The sequence below is a fragment of the Rhagoletis zephyria genome, unplaced genomic scaffold (assembly GCF_001687245.7).
Source record: "Rhagoletis zephyria isolate East Lansing unplaced genomic scaffold, Rhagoletis_zephyria_1.1 Rzeph_scaffold_08212, whole genome shotgun sequence".
Lineage (NCBI taxonomy): Eukaryota > Metazoa > Arthropoda > Insecta > Diptera > Tephritidae > Rhagoletis > Rhagoletis zephyria.
In genome coordinates, this window is record NW_016165292.1 from 1 (window position 1) to 21,460 (window position 21,460).

The 21,460-nt window shown below is 37.2% G+C and overlaps 1 protein-coding gene across 1 annotated transcript; it reads right to left on the reverse strand.

Moving 5' to 3' along the window:
- Window positions 1-11,681: 11,681 nt before the first annotated feature.
- On the reverse strand, window positions 11,682-18,520 carry LOC108374864 (uncharacterized). Its single transcript, XM_017630898.1, has 4 exons — window positions 18,314-18,520; window positions 17,984-18,141; window positions 17,792-17,905; window positions 11,682-11,858 (listed from the first exon to the last, which is right to left on the reverse strand). Exons 1-4 carry the CDS (start codon window positions 18,518-18,520, stop codon window positions 11,738-11,740), a joined length of 600 nt encoding a protein of 199 aa, XP_017486387.1. The 3' UTR covers window positions 11,682-11,737.
- Between the last annotated feature and the right edge of the window lie 2,940 nt (window positions 18,521-21,460).

A 21,460-nucleotide genomic window follows, 5' to 3' on the forward strand; every position in this document is an offset into this window, starting at 1 on the left:
AAACTTATGGATGAAGGTGTCGTTGTTCTACCATTAGGTTCGATGTCGGTCGGGTTTCTAGAAAAATAACCATTTAGTTTTAGCAGATTTTTGAAGAACCGAAGTCTGTCAAGTCCCATCAAACTCGGACAGTGGCAGTGAAATCGACTCTTGCGATTTCCTCTTCATCTGCGCGGCTCCGACAGAAGTCGTTTATTGCAAAACTCATTCTTCCTAGGTGTTTTCCACTAAGAAATTACCGGTGCTTATTCCAAGAATAAAAAAAATTAAAATTTTCAAAATAATTATTTGTCCCGTATTCGGCTGCCATATAGTTGGTTACCGTATCTATCATTCAAAATGAAGAAACCAAACGAAAAAAATTCATATCCGTATATTTGCAAATTTTTCCTTCAACTTTTTCTTAGTAGCTGGATACAAAACGATTAGCCAATAACTTAGAAAACTATTGTCTTGCCAGTGTTAATGTTTATTCTAAAGCGCCTTAGTTTCCATAGGTGCGCTTTATAAATCATTGGGCTGTAAGAATAAAAGCTTTAAGAAGTACCAATTGCTTTGTTTTATTCTTTCCACCCATTGTCACCGCGCATTATTTTTTCTTTTTTCCATTCACGGAACATTAATTTCCATTTTGAAAAAAGCCCAAAGCCCAAAGCCCATCTCCCAATTTAATAATATTATTACGTGATTTGTCGTATTTGTATTTTTTTCAAAATTATATTCCTTTATCCCTGACCCTGACATTCATCCTTGCAGGCCCTTCAAATGGTAGGACCAAATTCAAGACGCATACCACACATTGGAGGCATAGCCATACGCTCAATTAAGATGTGAGCGCCACATTTTTTTATTTTATGTGGGGTTTTTGTGACTTTTAGTTATTTTTCGGCATACTTTCGGATTATTTCATGACTTTTCATGAATTTTCAAGGCTCTCTGGGATGGAGCTGCTCTTTGTCCACGGCTCACTGCCTTGATCTGGGTTTTTCAGGATCTTGCTATTTTTCTATTGGCTTAACGAAATTTAGTGGGTCTTCTCTAGAGCTTTTCGGCTTAATTAAATTTTTATAAAAAAAAAAATAAAATAAAAAATTTTCATTAAAAACCCCGCGTCAAGCTCAATAAAATTATTCAATGTAATTGGCGGCTGGGGTCGTTGGATCGAATCCCAGTTGAAGAAGTCTGATGAGGAAATGTGGTGATCTCCGAAATAGCAGCTATAACTTCCACCAAAATGCAGTAAAAAACGGCCTCAAGCTCAATAAAATTGTTGAATATTACTATAATAAGGCCATAAATAACAAAAAAAAAATCGGAATATCAAAAAAACAAAATACAAAACATTTTTCCTCATATATTTTTCTTTTTTATCTATTTGCTTGGACTTAATAATTCAAAAAACACTTGAACCACCCTCACTCATCTGTTGTTTTTAATTATGGTTTTGTTTGAAGGTTTGCAAGTGGTAGTATGAGATTTTGTGGAAAGAAAATGGGGTACTTACTCTTGATTTGATTTCTTTCTTTGTGCTACCTGATATTTTCGATTCCTTGTCGCTTGTTTGTGTTTTCATATTATACTTCGCTTGTATTTTCATTTATAAAAGAGCGAACCCTTTGCAATTTTCACTTCCACCCTTACCTTACCCTACCCACTCAGTTCGGTGTACCCTTTAGCGCTCAATCACTTTGCTGCGGCGCTCGCTAATATCGCTCATTACCGTCATGGCGTTGTCACTGCATCAGTCGAACCAAGCAACTTGCTCAGCGTAAGGCTATTTATTTTATGTTCGTGCTCCTGCTCTTCCTACCTAGCACGCTTCGCAATCATTTACCTAGCCATGTGCCTTCAGTGCGTACAGGCTTTCCTTTCTTCAAGAGTGAGCGCTTGAGGGTCCATTTCTTTGGATTTGTGCAAATAATTCCTAAAAGCTGCAGGAACCGTTGTTATAAGAGCGAATTGCAAAAACAAAAACATCAAAACAGCTAAAGGTGTACGTACCTACATACATACTTACCTTATACATACAGATTTACCAAAACGGCAGCACTCGAGGCGCGTCGTTGCAACATTTTTGTTTGATTGCAAGATTGATGAGGCACGCTTACGTGATGCTATCGCAAGTTGAAACTTTTTCCATTAAAATTGCTGCCACCAACAAGCGACGCCTTCTCTCACACGCACACTCTTTCTACGTTTTCTCATCAGCGGTAGCGAAGCTCTGTTCTTCACCTTCGATGTTCAGCCGCTGTGACTTCAATCTCGTATCGATATGACCTCCACACCTTTGCCCCAAACAACCTGCTGCCACATAATATGGAAATCCCTAGTCGCCGCCACTCCATCGCACGACAAACTGTGCGCCGCTGAACTTAGTAATGAACCTCGCAGAGCAGCGCGCTTTCTTAGAAGCCTGTCTATGGATGTACAAGAAATAAGAAAAAACTGCTCACTTCATCTGCGCTGACTGCCTGGCGGCTGCTCATTCATTGACCCGGTGCGCGGCTGGTCATATTTCAAAAAAATGTTGGCGCTACAATTGTAAGCCGAACTCGGCATTTGTATGTTTGGTTGTAAGCAGGTATGTAAGTCCTGCTAGCGAGGAGAAAAAACCTAAGTTGTTAACAACAATAGCAAGAATAACAGATGGGCATTACTACAATTGCGGCACGTCTGAATGGCAAATGGGCGCACGAAACACAAAACAGTCAGCGGCACACGAGGCGCTGATGGAAGATAGTGGAGGAATGTGGTGAGGCAGAGAGACCAACTAACTTATTATAGCCGTTTGGAAGATTGAATGAATGAGCAAGTTGTTGTTACTTTCGTACACTTGTTTCTGTTGTTGTTGTTGTTTCTACGTATTGCTGCACCTGCTGTCGGTTTGGTAATGGCGGCAGGTAAACGGAAGTGAGAAATGTCCACAACGAATGTTGAATGAAGATTTATGGTAGCAGTAAGCTAAAAAAAAGGACGAAGAGAAGGGCAGCAAAAAAATAAATATAAAAACAAATAGAAACTGTGTTTCGTATCGAAATACGAGTATAATAAAAAAATTGCACATATAATACATACATATGAACGTAGTACGTAGGTTTATACAATTTTTGCTTGTTGCTTTACTTTCTTTGTTATTGCTATTCGCTTATATTGGCTACCACTCATCCTCCAAATGTTTATATTTTGTATACTTCTTAATGCATTTTTTTTTTTATGTTTTTGTCCCTTTATTAGTAATTCTATGTTTGAGAGTAGGTTTCGCGGCCACAAGTCACTTCTTCTGTCACTTTGTTAACGGTGTTCTGTCTGGCGTAAGTCAAAATTGAGCAACAGTTGGTCAGTCAATCAATGCGAGCAAATTAAGTCACCACTGCATTTTATAGATGGAAGTGAAATGAATACGGAAATGTAGACAGATGAGGAGGAAGTGAAGAAGAAAGAGGCGTGACAACAAAAAGAGGTGACGCACAGTGGCATGAGAATGGCAGAAAGTCCAAGTTTCGAAATGTCTCGAAATAGCCAACTTAGTTGGTGGTTCAAGAGTCTAGAATCTAGACAAGCGATGGGCAGAGAGAGCTTTTAAGAGCTTTGTCACCGTTCTAGACATATCTACCTTGCAGGGAGTGACGTAAGCCTATACCTAGCCTTTAGACTGTTTACGCGAACACTAGTCCANGCACCAAAGTGAGCAAGCGGCATGACAGTCTGGCAAAATAGTAGATCAGCTCAAGCAACGACTGTTGTCAACTGTCGTTGCCATTTGCTCAATTTGGTGAATACCACTTATATTTTGTTTGAAAAAGCTAACTACTTTTGTGGGGCGATGGCCGCAAAACAGTCATTCCGCCAGACATATCATCAAAATGATATATAATTTCGATCTTCATTTTATTTGTCAGGATTCGAAAAAGCACGGCTTTACAACCACTTTAAGTTGGTTTTGTCATAGCTAACTAAAAGGGAGGCATTTATAGAGATCCCGCAAGAAAGCTAACTACAATTCGATTATTTTTAACAATTGTTAATTTTGCACTGCAGGGTAATTAATGAGCGCATACGCGTGCATTTTACTGTCACCATCACAACATATTCGCATGAACATCCTTATACAAGTATACTTGTAAAATGTTCTTAATGTCGTAAAAAAATGTCGGAGTTTGATGTTTTTGTTTTTTTAATTTGTAAGCACGTTCTTAATTACTTTTTGATACCAAATTCGAATAATCAAGAGCTCCACGTTTTGTGTCCACGCTTACTAAAACACCTCGAATAAGTTGTAGAAGCGTATGTGCAACTAAAAATATGCAATATTTTCCCTTATTCTTCTGTCACGTTCAGTATTGGCATTTCCAATCTACTCAGAAACGCCTTCATTTCACTAGCCATAGGACATCAGCGTTTTCCTCTAGGGTAAATGTAATTAATGATCGACCAATTACAAAGAGCATACTAAAGTAATATAATGAAGTCACAGGTAGTTATATACATACATATGTGTATGTGTGTTACATACGCATATGTATATATGTACATATATCAAGGTGCATCACTCCCAACACAAAAAAGTCCGTATTTTAAGACTTTCGCAAAATATTTCAGGAAAATATTAACATTTCCGCGAGCTGGGCCTTTTTGAAAACACCTCCGAAAATCGAGTGTAAAGAAAATATTTTGTTTAATCTTTTAATTACCTCAGCTGATATAAAAAAGTTTAAGGTTAAAAGGACTGCATAAAAATGTTAAAAAATTTCAGTATCGGTCCCGCACACTAAAATCCTTATGTGTTCCCAAAAAATAATAAATTTTATAATTCCAATGGAAAGACCGCATTCTTTTTGGGCTATGCACCCTCCATTTAGACCTTTGTTTTTTTGAAATTTTCAATAAAACGCATAAATTAATTATTAACCGAAAGAAAAATCTCTGACCCTTATATACATATGTATGTATGTACTACATGAGACCTTGAGCGTGATGTGCACCTTAAAATGCATAAATGCATTACTGGGATCGAAACGGTAATAGCTCGAGGCACGCCCTTTTAGTTTTTTGCTGTAATATTTAGAAATGGTAATTGTTTGAATTAATTTATGCTCTAATAATCGGCTAAATTAACAAAAAATTTAAGAATAGCGAAAGGAGATTAACTCTCATAAATTAACCCATTTAGGACCAACAAATTGTATTAAGCTTTTCACGGCCAGTTTTTCAGAAGTTTGAGTTTAGCGACGAGCGTTTGCGTGTCTGGGCCAGTGTTGGGAAATGAAATCTATACAATAACTGTACTTTTCGACTGTAAATTGTATCGACTTTTTAATTTGCTCATATCTTTTCTTAGTACATGCAAATATACATACATGCCCTTCAAGACCAATGATTTGATGGTATTCATGGGAAAGTTTATGTATGTACATTTATAGAAGAAAATTACCGACATCGTAAAAAAATCCCAATATCAACAATAAGTCCCAGCTACGTTAAACTTGCACTTCATTGTCTTAAAATTGAATGGGCTAAAAAACTGCTTAATATGAAAAAAAAAATCAATAGAAAGCTCGAAATTTTTGCGAAAGCTTGTCGATTTTTTTAATGTTGTACAAAGATTTAAACTTAGATTCATAAAGTTTTTGTTAAGGAATAATCTATATTTTTAAAAACAAAAAATTAAAATTTTGTGAATTTTCAGAGTTACATATTTTTAGTATTCATCACAAAATTGTACTAAAAAGTACTGCGTAGTAGAAAAGTATACTGTAAACGAAATTGTATCAAAAAAGTACAACTGTACCAAAAATGCCAACACTGGTCTGGTAGTTACATATTTCCATTCTGAAAACTTTCGTATTTTTCCATTATCCCACGAATAGCGTTCATGCATGCATACGACTGCTTCACTTCTATAGACTTTGTCGAGTTTTTACGGGTCCTTCTTTTAAAACTTGTCTATGTGCATAGTGGTGATACTAAGACATCTTTCGCTTATAACATTTTTCTCTGAGATACTATGGCTGGAACCACCAAAAAAATTTGCTATGGGTCTTGTTGGCTGGGACAAACTTAGACTTTTTCATCTTCTGACAGCTTGGCATCTTCAGCTGGAATTCGCTTTTGTTGTTGTTATTGTTAGCTTGTTTCCAAATTTGGTCCAATCAAATTCGTAATATTAGCTGTACACGCATATACTACATCTACGCTTAACGTTAAAAAAAAAAAAAAACAATCGTCGACAATTTCCATTTCATTTGAGAATCTACTCAAAAAAGATTTTTTTCAAATAAAAATTTTCATTCGATTTCGCGGATTGAAGGGTTAAATTTAAGCGTTAAGCCCAGAGGTGTATTTTTCGCTCGCAAATTTTTCATTAATTAATTCTTTTTTGCTTTTGTGTATACCTTCAGAAGCCAGTTTAATCACTTATATACACACATATGTATACAATAAAACATTACAGAATTTACGCGTTCCTTATTCAGCACAACGTACTCCATTGTCCTGTATTTGTCGTATTTGCGCTTGATTACATCTCGCAAGTCTTATTAACCAGTTTTCCCTTATCACAAAAATACATTTTTCCTACGTTATATACGGCTAACAGCCATACCTAAATTAGCGCGTTGAGCGTTTCGCTTGTATCTTTATCTCTCTCTGGCGCATTAAATTTATATACGCTAGAAGAAGAGAGGCCGACAGGCCCAACGCTTGACGCGCTTATTTAGGTATGGATCTAAAGATTTAATACGCTTTTGCTCTCTCCATTCATTAAAACAGCTAATGACCAAATCTTGACGTGTAACATACACTCTTTGGTGTTTAGTTGCCTTACGCCCTTTTTTCAAAAAAACCAAAAAAAAAAAACGACACGAAGACGAATGAACCGAAGCAAATCGCCGTAGTACAGCAACAAGTAAATGTGAAGTTTGTAAATGCGAAAGCTTGGAAAACCGCGCGTGTGCGTGTGTGTGTGTGAGTTAATAAGGGTGTGCGTGTGTGTACGGAAAGTGTGGATGAAGTTGGAAAATTTTAATTAACCAATTTTTCTCTCTAAATGCTAAATGCCAAAGTAAGCACCAATTCTAAACTGAAAATACGATAATAATGTGCGTACAAACTTTGTTAAGCCTATAAATATGCCGCGAGCAGTTAATTGAAATTTGTTAAGTGGGATTAAATGCAATTCTTGCAATTTACTTTTCATCGGTCTCAAGGCTTTTTATTAATAATCTTACATTAATTGCATTAATTATTTCACAAGATGTATGCATAGTAAATTAAATGAAACCATGTATATGTCCGTACATACCCCCTATTGGGCGTGGTATTTCTCGACGATGGACGAATCAGGACTTTAAGAGAGCGAAAAAAATGCCCAATGGTAAACATCGTTTTTAGCAGCAACTCATTGGCGAAGCTAACAATTTGGCGGGTAAATGAGCACTAGAATGGCACTGATCACGGAACTATTGTCGTCGAGCGAAAATGGCCCGTACTTTACAGATTGGGGATTTCTCGAACGAAGTCACAAGGAGGGAGCCCGTCAACCATACTTCCAAGCTGTTTTATAAAGAGCACGCTGACTTTGTAAGGGGAACTATTCCGCAATACCCAATACCCAAGTTTATTGGGAGCAGCTATTCGGACTTCAGGTTAGGTTTCGGTGGTTGTGTCAGATTAAGAACTCACTTTGTCATTGAGGAGATTTTCCTATGTGACATCATGTAACTCTTGTTCCACCTCGTCTCGTTAGGCATGTAAGGAGGGACATCTGGCTTTACCTTCAAGCTGAGTATGCAGGCTGTGGTTCGACTCATGTTGCTCGCGCAATGCTAAGGCCAGCTTAGTTCCCTTTCATGCCTCTCCAATCAAATGAACTGTCTCCCTGTAAAGAGACGCCGACCGCTCTTCAGCACAAGTGATAAGCACTCCTGCACTCTCGCACCTTGGAAAAAGTTCCTATCAGGTGCCGCAAGGAAAGCCTGGCGTTTGCTAGTTAAGTATAAAAACCTCTCAATTTTACATCAACGTAAATTTATGAATATATCAATTATAAAATTTTGCATTAAAGTAAAGCCTCAACCTTTTTTGTGCCTTAAAATATTCGACTATAGCTACTAAAATAAATATAAAAAATTTCCAAAACGCATTCATAACTTTATATCGCCCAAGAGGATTGTTTATTTTCAATCAATTATTATTTCGTTAATGAAAGGCTTTTTTTCGAAAGTCTGCATGTTAATTTGTGATTGCGCCCAAAGGTATACATGTATGTATGTACATAGATATATATGTGCAATTTTTCAAAACTTCCATTATAACATGACCAGAACAATACACGCTTGTGTGGTTGACCTTCAAACTTGCACACATTCACTAACCAACCACGAATAACAAACGTTTATTTACATTTCATCAGAATAAAATAACTGACACTTACAAACAAACATTCACCCACACACACATACATATATGTATATGCACTATAAACGCCTGTAAAAAGGCTAGAAATTTAATAAAAAATATTATTAAATGCAACTAAACAAATACCCAACAAACATTTTTGTTTAATCTCAATTTGAGTTGCATTTGAGAATCAGACCTTTTCTCAAATCGCAAACCTTAGTTCACAAATTCATCTCAAATGACCGTTGCTAGTATTCTCAAATTAAAAGGCACATTTTTAATTTTTCTCAAACATGAGTGGAGCAGAACGGAATAAAATCTAGTTAGTCTCATTGAAATATTTGTATAGTGCTGAAAATGTAGCATGTAAAATATATACACAGTTTTTATAGAAAGAAATTTTTATTTATGCAGTTTCACAGTTATTTAATAGCTTTTTTCAGCTAGTTTGACAAATAAATAAAAAACGATAAAATTTACCTTTAATATCCTATCTTTTATAAAAGGATTTTAAAGTATAATTAAAGTGTATTGGCCTTATTCATAAAAAATAAAGTAGATTTAAAGAGCTTTATAAATTGACGTTTTCATAAATTTTTCTATATAAATAAATATTGAAAATATACAAATTCTTAAGAAATGCATTTAGTGGAAAAACATTTCAACATGTTTCTAAGATTTGTGGATTTATTGCATTTTTCGCCCACAAAAATATTAGAAGTTTGTTTTATTTGGATTTATGCCAATATGGATTTTCAATACAGGATACGACCTTTTATCATACGTACACATAAATAATTTTTTTTTTAGCATAAAAATATTTCACTTTAAGTAGACGAATTGTTGGTCACTATCGATGCATCACACTACTTATTTCTCACTTTATACGCGAGCGCACTTGTGCACAAGGATATTATAACTTTGTTCACATAACGGTTGTTTGTAACAGCCAAAACGAATCGAGATAGATATAGACAAATGTATACATGAATGCTCAGAATGAATAGGGAAGTCGATTAAGCGGTGACTGTCTGTCCGTCCGTCCGTCCGTCCATCCGTCCGTCCGTCCGTCCGTCCGTGTACACGATAACTCGAGCACAAATAGAGATATCTCAACGAAATTTGGTATGTAGATTGCCCTTTACCCAAGGTAGGTTGGTGTTGAAAATGGGTGAAATCGGACCGTAACCCCGCCCACCTCCCATATAACGGTAGTTTTCAATAATACGAAAAGAGCGATATTTTTGTAACTATTAAAGCTTATTCACTGCAAATTGATATGTGCAATGATTTTTAGACGTAAAAAAAAGCATATTAAAAATTTTTGGAAAATGGGCGTAGCCACGGGGGTAAAACCACTCCTCTTACCATGTGTCGGTAGTTGTCCGAATGGTTAAAAACTATATTTAATACTTGCGCCGGGTATTTAATGTTCGGCTCCACCCGAACTTAGACTTTTTTACTTGTTCGTTTTTAAAAATGTACTTGCATTTGTGAAACGATGGCCAACAGAATTTTGTGACCCTTATGCCACTAAAACCCTGTTTACAACATTAGTTAGGCCAATTCTGGAATACGGTTCGGTGGTTTGGAATCCAAGGTATCAAATTTACTCAGACAAGATAGAATCAATTCAAAAACAATTCCTACTTTTTGCTTTAAGAAATTTCCGTTGGGATTCTCAATATAACCTTCCACCTTATACGAGCCGATTAAAACTTATTAATCTTCCTACACTTTCCAGCCGCAGGCAAATGCTTGGTACAATTTTTATAGTTAAATTACTAACAGGCTCAATTTCAAGTCCGCTTCTTCTTGGCGCAGTTAGCCTTAATGTTCCCTCCCGGGTATCAAGACACTTTTGCCCCCTATTTCTGAAAGCTTGTAAAACTAATTTTGAATTGCACGACCCACTCCGTTGCTTATGCCAGGATTTTAACTCTCATTCCAGCACGTTTGATATATCAGATCCGCTTTTCAGCATTAAGAAATCGATACTGTCCTCTCTCAATAAATGAATCATTAAAACAAAGACATAAAATCAGCTGATGAATTTAGTTCTGTAGCTGAACAGTTTTAGATCTCGACACTTAACAAACTCCTGCCTATCGTGACTCGGCGCAAAAATTTAAAATACTGGTTCCGTACGTCATGCGGACTGCGCCCCTCGTGCGGATGGGCGGGAATGGAGGGTAAAAACCATTGGGATATTATTATTATTATTATTATTATGGCCGTTCTGTAGACTATGTCGGCACATCAGTCACAAAAAGATCAAAAATGACAAAATGAGATTATCAAAAAATGTTCAATTAAATCAATAAGCTAATTGCATTTCAATTCACTCGAACGAGGAGCAAATTTCCGACAGGCAAATTGCGAATAACAGCGACCGCCTAGTCTCAGAGCCATTTTGTGACTGATGTAGCAGACTAACGATAAGCTCCGACATCTGTGCCATGTTGACACATACAGAAGGGAACGGAATGAAATAAATTGTTTCTCAAATGTCTCTCAAATCGTTTTTAAGTTGATGAACAATGTTTGAGAAAATTTTTAGAAAATGTTTAGTTTTAAATGATACACAATGCTGCAAATTAAATTGAGAAATAAAATTTTACAAAACGTTGGAAAATTTTTGTTGCAGTGTTTTTTGGGTAATAACTGCACTAGGGTTGCCAGACGTACTGCTTTTGGGAGTAAACGTACTCCTTTTTATTGCAATGTACTCCCTTGTACTCCAAAAAAAAAATATCTGGAAATGTACTCCTTTCCCAGTTTTGTACTTCTTTTGTACTCCTTTTTCCAGCTATTAATATTTTATCATATACAGGGTGTAAAATAATAACTGTTGAACAGGTTTTTTTTTTTTTAATAAAAGGGGTATTTATAGATTTTGCGAAAAAAGTAGTTTATTGTTAATTATCCACGAATTTTACTTAAATTTTATTAATTCGTTTTTAAATCCTTTTTACCATAACACCTTTAACCTTTATAAATAAACATTTTACTCCCTTTTTATGTTTTGTACTGCTTTTTTTCTATCGAAAATAGAAATGTACTCCTTTCTACGTTTCAGAATCTGGCAACCCTAAACTGCACACATGCAACATAATTGCATATAATTGTGTTGATTTATTGCAACGATTTGTGATGAATATGTTGGAAATGAATTGTTTTTCAAATTTAACAATTTATTGCAACAAATTGATTACGTGTTTACATATAAGCTTGCACAAACATGCACAGCCATTTAATTACAAATGAATGTATGTATTGGATAGCTTTTTTTATGTTTCCTTTTTTATTTTTATTTTTTATTTTTTGCTTTTGATTTTGCTCATACATCGTCCGTGTATGGTGATATGCTGTTAAAGCTCAATGGACAGTGACTATGCAATATTTGTTTACAATTCTCCAGGCGTAGATAGGGAAAGTGGCGCTTGTCGTGCTCCTTCAACCTGAAAAGTATAGAAACTTTAATGGTGAGTGCATATAAATTAAACGACTTTAAACTTTTAATTTTTAATTTGTGTACAGAGAATCACATGACTTTTTTCTAGTTTTTTTATACTTTTACATTAACATTACTCCTTAGCCACGCTGACAAAAAANTAACTAAATCGTCACTTCAATTAAGCTAAATATTAACAGCGAACTTAATTTCCATTAAACTATCTCATTGGCTTTATTGGTCTTAATTTGACTGCAATTGAGACGTAATTTAAGTCATTAACGTTAAGTGATATAATCAAGAATGTCAACTTAAATTAAGGCAGACTCGCTAATGCAGCTTAAACCCGTTTTGCATTTCATTGCAAATGAAGGTCAATTAATGCTTAAGCATTAAGACGCATAGTAGTAGGCACAAGAGAAGCTCCAGGACGAGTACAATATAGCTCACAAATACATATGTACATATATGTAAACAAACAATGCGAAGTGAGTGCATAAAGCAGTGTTTGCATTATTCAACTTTGCGTTCAACAATTGCGTTCAACTCAACGCAGGGTTGCACGAAAAAAATGTTGAATGGCTAAATGTTGGCTGGCGACCAACTTTGTTGAAAGCGATTAGTTGAAAGGCCATTCAACCAAAAGTTGAATGCAAAGTTGAACAATGCAAACACCTTTTTATGGCGAATATTTTGATATTTTTTCATATTTTGATATTTTTAGCCATTCAAATTTTTTTCGTGCAACCCTGCGCTGAGTTGAACGCAAATGTTGAACGCAAAGTTGAACAATGCAAACACACTTTAAGACACTTCTCTACTGCAACAACTCCCACTTCGGCATAAGTAGTCAAAATATGATACGCGAACACATACCTACATACATACATACATACATTTGTGTGACGGTATATACAAATCAACCAAAAATTCTTGAAAGCACAAAGTACATACATACATACATACATATGTACATATATATGACGAGTTTATATTTTGTCCTGCAATCAACTTTTTGCGAGCAACGCTATTGGTTGGCATCGTAAAATGCGCACAGATACTTACATAAAGTGAACTTTTGTGCAACGCTTTATTTTCAATTTAAACCAATTTATTTTAATTTAATGACAGCGCAACAGTACAAGGACGAAAAAGCACAAAGTATTACATAACACTAAAGCGTCGCGTGTGGACAATCTTACTTCGCAGCAGCGCCAGCAGTGGGCAAAAGGGATTGGGAGTGAGGCGGATGGGGCTTGGTAAAAGCTCTTAAATTCGACAGCCACTCAACTTAGTACAACAACGCAATTTAACACGCGATGCCACTACAATACAATGTGTGAGTTGCAGTGCCCCCTCTGCTGACCGTAATGCAATGCAAACCAGTCGCAGCATCTGTCATTCGCTGTCTGCCAGTCTGACATCGAAGAGCCCAAGCATTTCTAGGGTATTCGCGAATTTTTACAGGATTTTTATGCATTAAAGTATCTGAAGGTTTCAAGTTGCTGTTTTTTTTTTTTTGTTATTCATCGTGTATTTGTTGCTGCGGCGACTTTACAGTACAGTTACACCAATGGCCTCGTTTACCGCATCATTGCACTACTTCACTTTTTGTAAGTGTAATTGAGAATTTAACAAAATCATTTTAAAACGGCTAATAAGGAAAGTTTTATTCGAAGTACTACAGCAGATTTCTTGAATGAAGTCAATTCAGTGAGTTTGTATTTATGTATGTTGAAAAAATTGGCTAAAATTTAATGCGGTAAGACTTTTTGTACGCAAAAGTCTACCCCAGTCTACTGAGAAAAGTTTTTGGTTACCCACTTTTCATGCAGTTAAAGTAGCTCACATCTTCAATCATCTTCATCTCCTTCCTTCAGCCTAATCATCGTAAAAGCAGCGCGGGATGAAAGGAGTTGGAACACATCAACTCCATCTTTGCATCTAGGGGTAACAACACTACGATCATGTCGCGGTCGCGGTTTAGAGGTCTAGCAAGCTAGCTAGAAAGCTAAAAGGGAAATTCAATCAAATCCATTTTAACTAAAATATTTCTAATCTATTAAAATAGTAGCGAAAACAATAGTTACAGCTCTCTTTTTTCGTTTTTCGGTAAGGCGTACTTTTCATAAAAGGAGACAAAAATCCATGCGTCTCGGGAAGCAGGAGGATGACGGAAAAATTACCCTAAGGAACACCCACCAACCCTGTTAGTTTGGGACACCTCACTTCATGACAATGGCACAACGCATGGATTTAAATACACCAGTTAGTACCCACATGTGTGTAAATCCATCCACAGGGGATATGGGTCGGGAAGCAGCTCGCTGCCAACGGACCTCCAATGAAGAAATTGGTCCTCTTTCACAAACCCAGAAGAGGAGGAGAAGGAGGAAGAATCGGGGGCGCCACACAAGCAAAGGAAACCCTCCTGTGTGGCTGGCCAAACTCTTCCTGTCGCTGCATCCAGTAAGCGGTCCTGGTCTACGGACTTTACTCCAGAAACCAGTGAGACATTGGTGGATGCACCGTCATCCAAGTCTGCTGGCGATCAGGGCAAAAGAAGGAAAACTGCAGCGACACCCACCCCATAGATGCCCCAATGCCTCTTCGAGTCATTGTCGTGTACTGGTCAGAGAATGGCATGCGTTGAGCCTCAATTATTGCATACTCTTGCTTTGTATGACTGAGCAGCGCATTGACTTAATAGTATCGATACTTAAAAGTAGGGACCGTAAATAACAGTTACTTTTTTTCATCAGTTAAAATTGGCCAGATATTTTTAAGTCGAAAGTAAAATAAACAAACGGCTTATCCAAATTAAACAAGATTGTTATCAACTTAAAGAGGAATAAAATAGCTTTATAACTGAAATGTTTAAACGAGGAAAGCCAACGGAAAGCCAGCTATTGAAAAATATTTCAATAAAAAATGTGTTTTAATTACCATATAACGAACCTTGGGTCAGGTATACGCATTCCTTTTGTATTACGCAAAATTACGCCAAGAAAAACTGTTTTTTTTTTTTTAAGTCGAAGAAGTTAAATTAAAAAAAAATAAATAAAATTTAAAACTGTTCTGAGTAGCTCTTCAATAGTTCTAGAGACTCTGGGAAGGAAAAAGAAAGAGTTCTGCAAAATTACGCTCACGAAAACATTTTTTTTTTTACAAATGAGTCGAAAAAGTAAAATGTTTAAAAAAAATATAAACTAAAACTGTTCTGAGTTGCTTTTCGAAAGTTCTGGAGTTCCTGAGAACAAAAAAAAGAAAGTTTTGCAAAATTACGCCGAAAAAATCACTTTTTTCAAAAGAGTCAAGAAATGAAACTTAAAAAAAAATAAAAACTGAAACTGTCCTGTGTAGCTTTTCAAGTTCTAGAGTTCCAAGAGTTCTAGAGTAACAAAAGCATCTATTTTAAAGAGTGGAAGTTAAATTTGAAAAAAAAATAAATATGAAAAGTGTTCTGAGAAGCGAAGGAAGAAAACAAGAATAAAAATTCTGAAAATTAATCTAATAAAATCCGAAGTATAATTATTTCAATAAACATTTTTTGGCGTAATTTGGCTACTAAAATTTTTAGTTTCTTTTTTTCAAAAATTTTACTTTTCCGACTTTAAAAAAAAAAAATGTTTTTCGACGTAATTTTTCAGAACCTTCTATATCCTTTTCAGGGTCTCTAGAACTTTTGTGCTCAGAAAAGTTTTATTTTTTTTACTGTTTGGACTTTTTTTCGTTTTGCGTCATACCGTACGTCAATCGTACGTATGTCTGGGATAGACATGTGAGGCGCTCTCATCACATCCTCTGTCAATTGCCTATCAGATGGTAAAATCTGGTAGCCGGAATTAGCATAGCCATCAATAGAAAAGAGAATTCACCTTGGCCGTATTTGTAGAAACTAATTATTGTTTTGAGAATGCCACCTTCGATAGTATGTGCATGTCTGCTCCACGGCATGGAGTAGATTCTGTACTGGTAAATTGGATTCGTTCAATGCTGGCTCAGCAGGTCTTCAGGAGTCAGGCAGGAGGATATTGACTATCACAGTTGCTAAGTTAACAAGGGCTCCCCGGTAATTGATTGTCTTCTTGTCACCCTTAATGACTCTGATATCTACGCCCAAGCCTATCTTGGCGATATGGTCTAGCTGTTTGCAGGAAAGCACAGACAATACTGAATATGATAGACACTTAGTGTAATGGAAATGGGGTAACCGCCCACCCAACCACTAGAAGGAGAAGGTTGGAGGTCTCATTCTCCTCGCTCTTAAATGAGTCACAATTCAGACTTCTGCCGAAGTGAAGTAACTAGGAGTAATTCTGTATACAAACCTGTCGTAGAAATCTCGCGTGGAACGCAAGACCTCCAAAGCATTGGCAGCATTTTGGAAAAATGTGGGGTCTGTCACCAAAGGGAATCCTCTAAACTTATACCCCTATGATCAGACCCAAAATCAGCTCTGCATCTGTGGCATGGGGGGCAGACTATCAATCAGTATCGTGGGAAATCTGATCGCTAAACTTGAAAGAGCGATTGCTGTGCGCTACATGAGAGCTTTCCCTACAAAACCTGGTGCTGCTCTTGACGCACAGCTTCACTTAGCGTCACTTTGTGTCGCCATACGTGGGGAAGCCTTAAAGTCCACCTGCAGACTAAAAATAAACCGATGTTGGTATAACACTGAGTGGGGAGAGGTAGGTCTCTCACGTATGTCCTCTCAGTAGTGCCAGCTCTCCTATTTCCGATAAACTCTTTAGCCGACAGGTCCAGTGAAATCAGCCCAGCTATAACCAGTGTAACATTTTGCGACGCTGTATATGCATACATTACTCCAAGACCACAACAAAGATATCGACGAGCCTCTACAATAACTTCACAACTCTAAACTAAAATACTGAACAGTAGCGCATGTCTCTAATCCTTGTAAGCAATTCACTAACCTGGCTTTCCGAGGAGACGAGAAATAAGCGCAGGATTAGAAGAATCAGTAAACAAAAAGTTCCCGGTCAGGGGTACACCCAAGGGAGGCGGAGTAATACACCGCTACTGTAGAACATAGCAATTTACAACCTTCTTCGAGAACTTGAAGATATTGGCGGTCAGATAATTGCATACGCCGGCGACAGAGTAATAGCTATCTGGGGTAAACATCTCTCAACATTGACCGAAAGGGGAAAGATAGGGGTTGGAACCCAAAATAATACACTGGCTATACACAGCGATAGTTAGGCCAATTCTATTATCACGGTATAGTGGTATGGTGGAACTCCCTTAGGAAAAGGAGAAACTTTAAAAAATAATAAGGTGCAAAACTTTGCGTCCACACTTATAACTGGTGCGATGAGAACAACACCATCCAAGGCACGGTATGCCCTACTGAATTTTCTTCCGCTCGACCTGCATGCCAATCAGGAAGCAAGCGGTGCGGCAATTCGAATGAATATTCTACATAAGTAGTCAAATAGCAGTTATGGTTACGGTAGAATATTATTTAATGGAGTTTCAGCAATAGCGTTTACGACCCTCCTACCCTCAAGGGAAGAGTGAAAGCAAAAAGTTGTAAGGAGTGGAAAGTCCATCTCTGTATACACAGATCCCATCACCTGGAAATCTCCCTTAGCTTTCGTCTCCCGGACCACTGCAGCGTTTTTCATGCGGAACTGATGGCAATCAACAGAGCCACTGGAAACTGGTAAAGTGTGATATAGTACCCCCAAGTTGATATCTATATCTTCACTAATAGGCAGGCGGCAATAAAATCCCCCACAAAGCAGTCGACAATCTTCATGGTAACCATGAAATAATCAAATAATCAAATTTTCCAGTAGAGAAAATCAGTCGGAGTTAATTTTTTTCATGTGCTTCTTCTATAGTTTTTATAGATATAATTTTAAATAAGTACATAAACATATACTGATATTTTTAAATTCTTGCACTTACGTAAAAATAAGTTTCAGCATTTTGAAAAGCATGCCACCGCTAATATTTGAGTCCACATCTAAAGCGGCCGTACAATAAGACTTCAGGATGCAAGCTCGGCCATCCAAGCCATGTCTAAAAACGAAAATATGCAAAAATAAATTAGGAAGTCGGATTTTGTAAATAGTTCACAAAGAATAAGCCTGATCTAACCCGTCCAGGACATCTGCAAGTGAATGTAATACATCGCGCTTGAAGAAGGGACGCCGCGACTCCTCAGGACCAGGAAAGGGGAAATTGGCGCGAAATCCATAACCATAACCCCAGAGGGTATTCACCTTCAAAATATTATTTTTGCCAGTTGTACGCCACTTGTGTGAAAATAGAAATGAAAATTCGTAAAAAATACTTACATATACATACATATGTATGTAGGTATGCCAGTATAAAAGCCAAAAAAATGAACAATCGAGCAAAAAATTATTGTGCAGCTGATTGAATACAAACACATTCGTACAATACCGATATTCGTTAACTACTTACCGAGACACGCGAGCCTTTGGCAAATTGCAAATACCGTTTGCCACGCCGCAAGATGCGCTCACCATACGTCACCTGCTGTAATAATCCCCTCTGTTTGGCCACCGCTGCGATTGACCTTTGATGGCGTGGCAGTGTTGCGTATTTGCCAGCAGCTGATTTTGACAATGATGGGTTATTGTTGTTGGTTTTTCTCGAACTAATGGCCATTGTGTCAAAATCGCTACTGTTGTCAAATGCAACTGCGCTGTTGTTGTTATTGTTGTTTGTGTGATGCCGGTGATAATTAGTGATTGCATTGTTTTTCATGCTGAGTTCATCGTTTTCATCGCTTTTGTGGTTGTTCGCAATTATGTTCCTGCTATTGGAATTATCATTGCTGTGAGATTTGATGTTATTTAGGGCTTCATTATTATAGCTTTGGCGGTCAGTGGTGTCAACCAGCATTGTCACTTCGGTGTAGTTGCTGCTTTTAGCGGTCGCAACCGTCATAAGAACCAATCCAAGTACTGGCAGCTGCATGATTGATCTCAGACAATAGATTTTGCTGTAACTGCAAAATAATTTTCCGTACTTTTGATTGTAATGGTAATGGTAATGTTGTATGCTGGTAATGGTATTAGTAATCCTAATAGTAAAATTAATGGTAATGGCAATGGCAATGGTAATAGTTATGATAATGGTTATGGACATGGTGATGATAATGGTAAAAGTAATGGTAATGGCAATGGCAATAGTAGTAGTCATGATAATGGTTATGGACATGATGATGATTATGGTAAAAGTAATGGTAATAATAATGGTAATGATTGTAAAGTTAGGGTGACCAGATTAGTCTAGGAAAAATGAGGACTAGGGATGTGCCGGGTATCCGGTAGATATCCGGAATCCGGCTTATCCGGCCTTTTTTCTGTTATCCGACTATTAAAAAAAAAAAGTTAACTTCGGGATTTCGATTATAGAAGATTCTATTTAAAAATCTAGTTAAGTTTTTTTTTTTTATTTTTGTAATCAAATTTAATAGTGTCTAACTAGTAATTAAGAGTTAACATTTTTTATATTTTTCATTATGAAAAGAAGCATTTCCGCATTACCGATCAAGAACGCATTTCTATTTTCAACATAAATGCTACCCGGTGCACGAAACACTCTTTTTGAGTTCACTGAGGAAGGTGGTTCGCAGAGATTTACCATTGACGACCTCTACACCTGTCAGTATATCGACAGTCTCTAAGCGGCATTCACAGGCAGTCAGTCTCAAGTTACGTAGACTCCAGACCTGTGAATATCCGGAATCCGGTTATCCGGCACAATCTCTATCCGACACTCGCAAAAGACCCCCAAAAGATCGAAATTTGAGATCTTTCACGCGTTTAGTTTGACATTCTGATTTGGAGCGTAGTAATATCTGAAAATAGAGATATGCCCATCAGAATGGAAAAGTATGCGAAGGAAGTGGCGTACGTATCGTAATGATACGCCACAATGAAGGTGTTGCGTCTGCAAACAAGAGTCAGCTGTTCCTCATGGCCGCGTACTTGGGTTTTACACAAGTCAATTTTGCAGATACAATAGCAATACAATCACACTTTTTATACCTTTCATGAGCATGAAATGGTATTATAACTTTGGTCCTATGTTCGTAAGTACCGGAATAAGATGAGATAGACCCATTAAAATGTATACTTAAATGATCAAAATGTCGATCTGAGTCGATTTAGCCATGTTCATCTGTCCGTCTGTTTGTATGCAATCTAGTCTCTCAGTTTTCGAGATATCCGGATGGTAGGTGGGTGTATTTTTATAATGTAATAATCATTTGACGGAACCGGACGAATCGGACCACTATAACATATAGCTCCCATACAACTGATTGTTCAGATATAAGATATTTCGTTATAACTCCTCCATTTAAGTGGCTAGGAACATGAATTTTTGCAATGTTGACACTCATTTTCAAAAAATACGGTGCTACGACTTCTTGCCAACTCTCATCGCTTTTTACTTTAAAATAAGGCATTCCGTTTAGCTGTCTGTTTGTAATGGGTCCAAGGTTATGGTTCGCCCTTGGTAAGCACTCACTTCAATTTACTAAACATGCCACGCCCTCTTGTACAAACTCGCTTACCATAGATTTTCTCACCAAATTCCAAACTCACGTGACCTGCGGTTCCGAAGTTATTTCTGATTAAAAATTTCACGCCTATGGTATGTGCCACGCCCCTTTTATAAANGGTTAAGAGCAACAGTCTGCCGACCAGTACATAGAAGCCGGCTACAATCACATCTAGTCTGAGCAACAACAACAACAATTACTTATACTGTTGTTGAAAGAGCAAAAGTAATAACAACAAATACAGAAGCCACAAGGTGCACACCGCACGCAATGTATGAAAAAGAAATTAAAAAAAGGAACAGCTAATCCAGTTGCAACTACATACATATGTACAAACACAGGTATATACGAGTGCGTGCTTAAATACGCAATGCATTGAAAATGAGGTCGTCGTCGCCGTCACAACGCCCCTTAACCTCGGATATGAAAATTCGTTGCCGCTCGAGCAACTGTCTCATTTTGCAGCCAAAGCAGTCGCCTAACCTAACCTAACTAACTACCGTTTCCGACGTTTCCCTCTGCGCTGTTGCCGCCCCAACCGCTGTTTACTGTCACTGGCAATGGACTGGCAAATAATGCCAAACAACAAAAACAAATTGTTAACATTAGCGTCACTGCATTTGGCACTGACGGCGGTAACTTGAGTGCGAAAAATGCATCATATTTGATAAATTGTTGCAATTTGTCGGGTCTACTGATGCGATTCTTTGTTATGCGTGTAGTTGCTGTTGTTGTTGTTGTTGTTGTAGCTGCAACACGCATTTGCTTGGCCTTACTACTACGCCGCTACTCTTTCATTTTCGCTTTTTTTTTTGTTTTAGATTACATTCTACGCGCTCGCGGTAATTAGCAATTTTCACACACTTACAAACCCAAACAAATGCATTTGAACACACGCATACTTGCGCTGCCGACTCGGCAATGCTCCACTTTGTTGCGCTTGGTTGTCGCAATTTTTCACTTCACTTTTCGTATTAATTTGCTCGTTTCGAGCAGCAAAGGTGATGATGTTGTTATTGTTTTTGTTGTTGTTC

What these genes read in the sequence shown, in the direction of transcription:
- LOC108374864 (XM_017630898.1), bottom strand. Translation starts at nt 18,520, where the DNA reads ATGGCCATTAGTTCGAGAAAAACCAACAACAATAACCCATCATTGTCA. An exon ending in CCAAAGGCTCGCGTGTCTCG is followed by an intron (nt 18,142 to 18,313) that starts GTAAGTAGTTAA and finishes TTTTCACACAAG; the next exon opens with TGGCGTACAACTGGCAAAAA. An exon ending in CTTGCAGATGTCCTGGACGG is followed by an intron (nt 17,906 to 17,983) that starts GTTAGATCAGGC and finishes TTTCGTTTTTAG; the next exon opens with ACATGGCTTGGATGGCCGAG.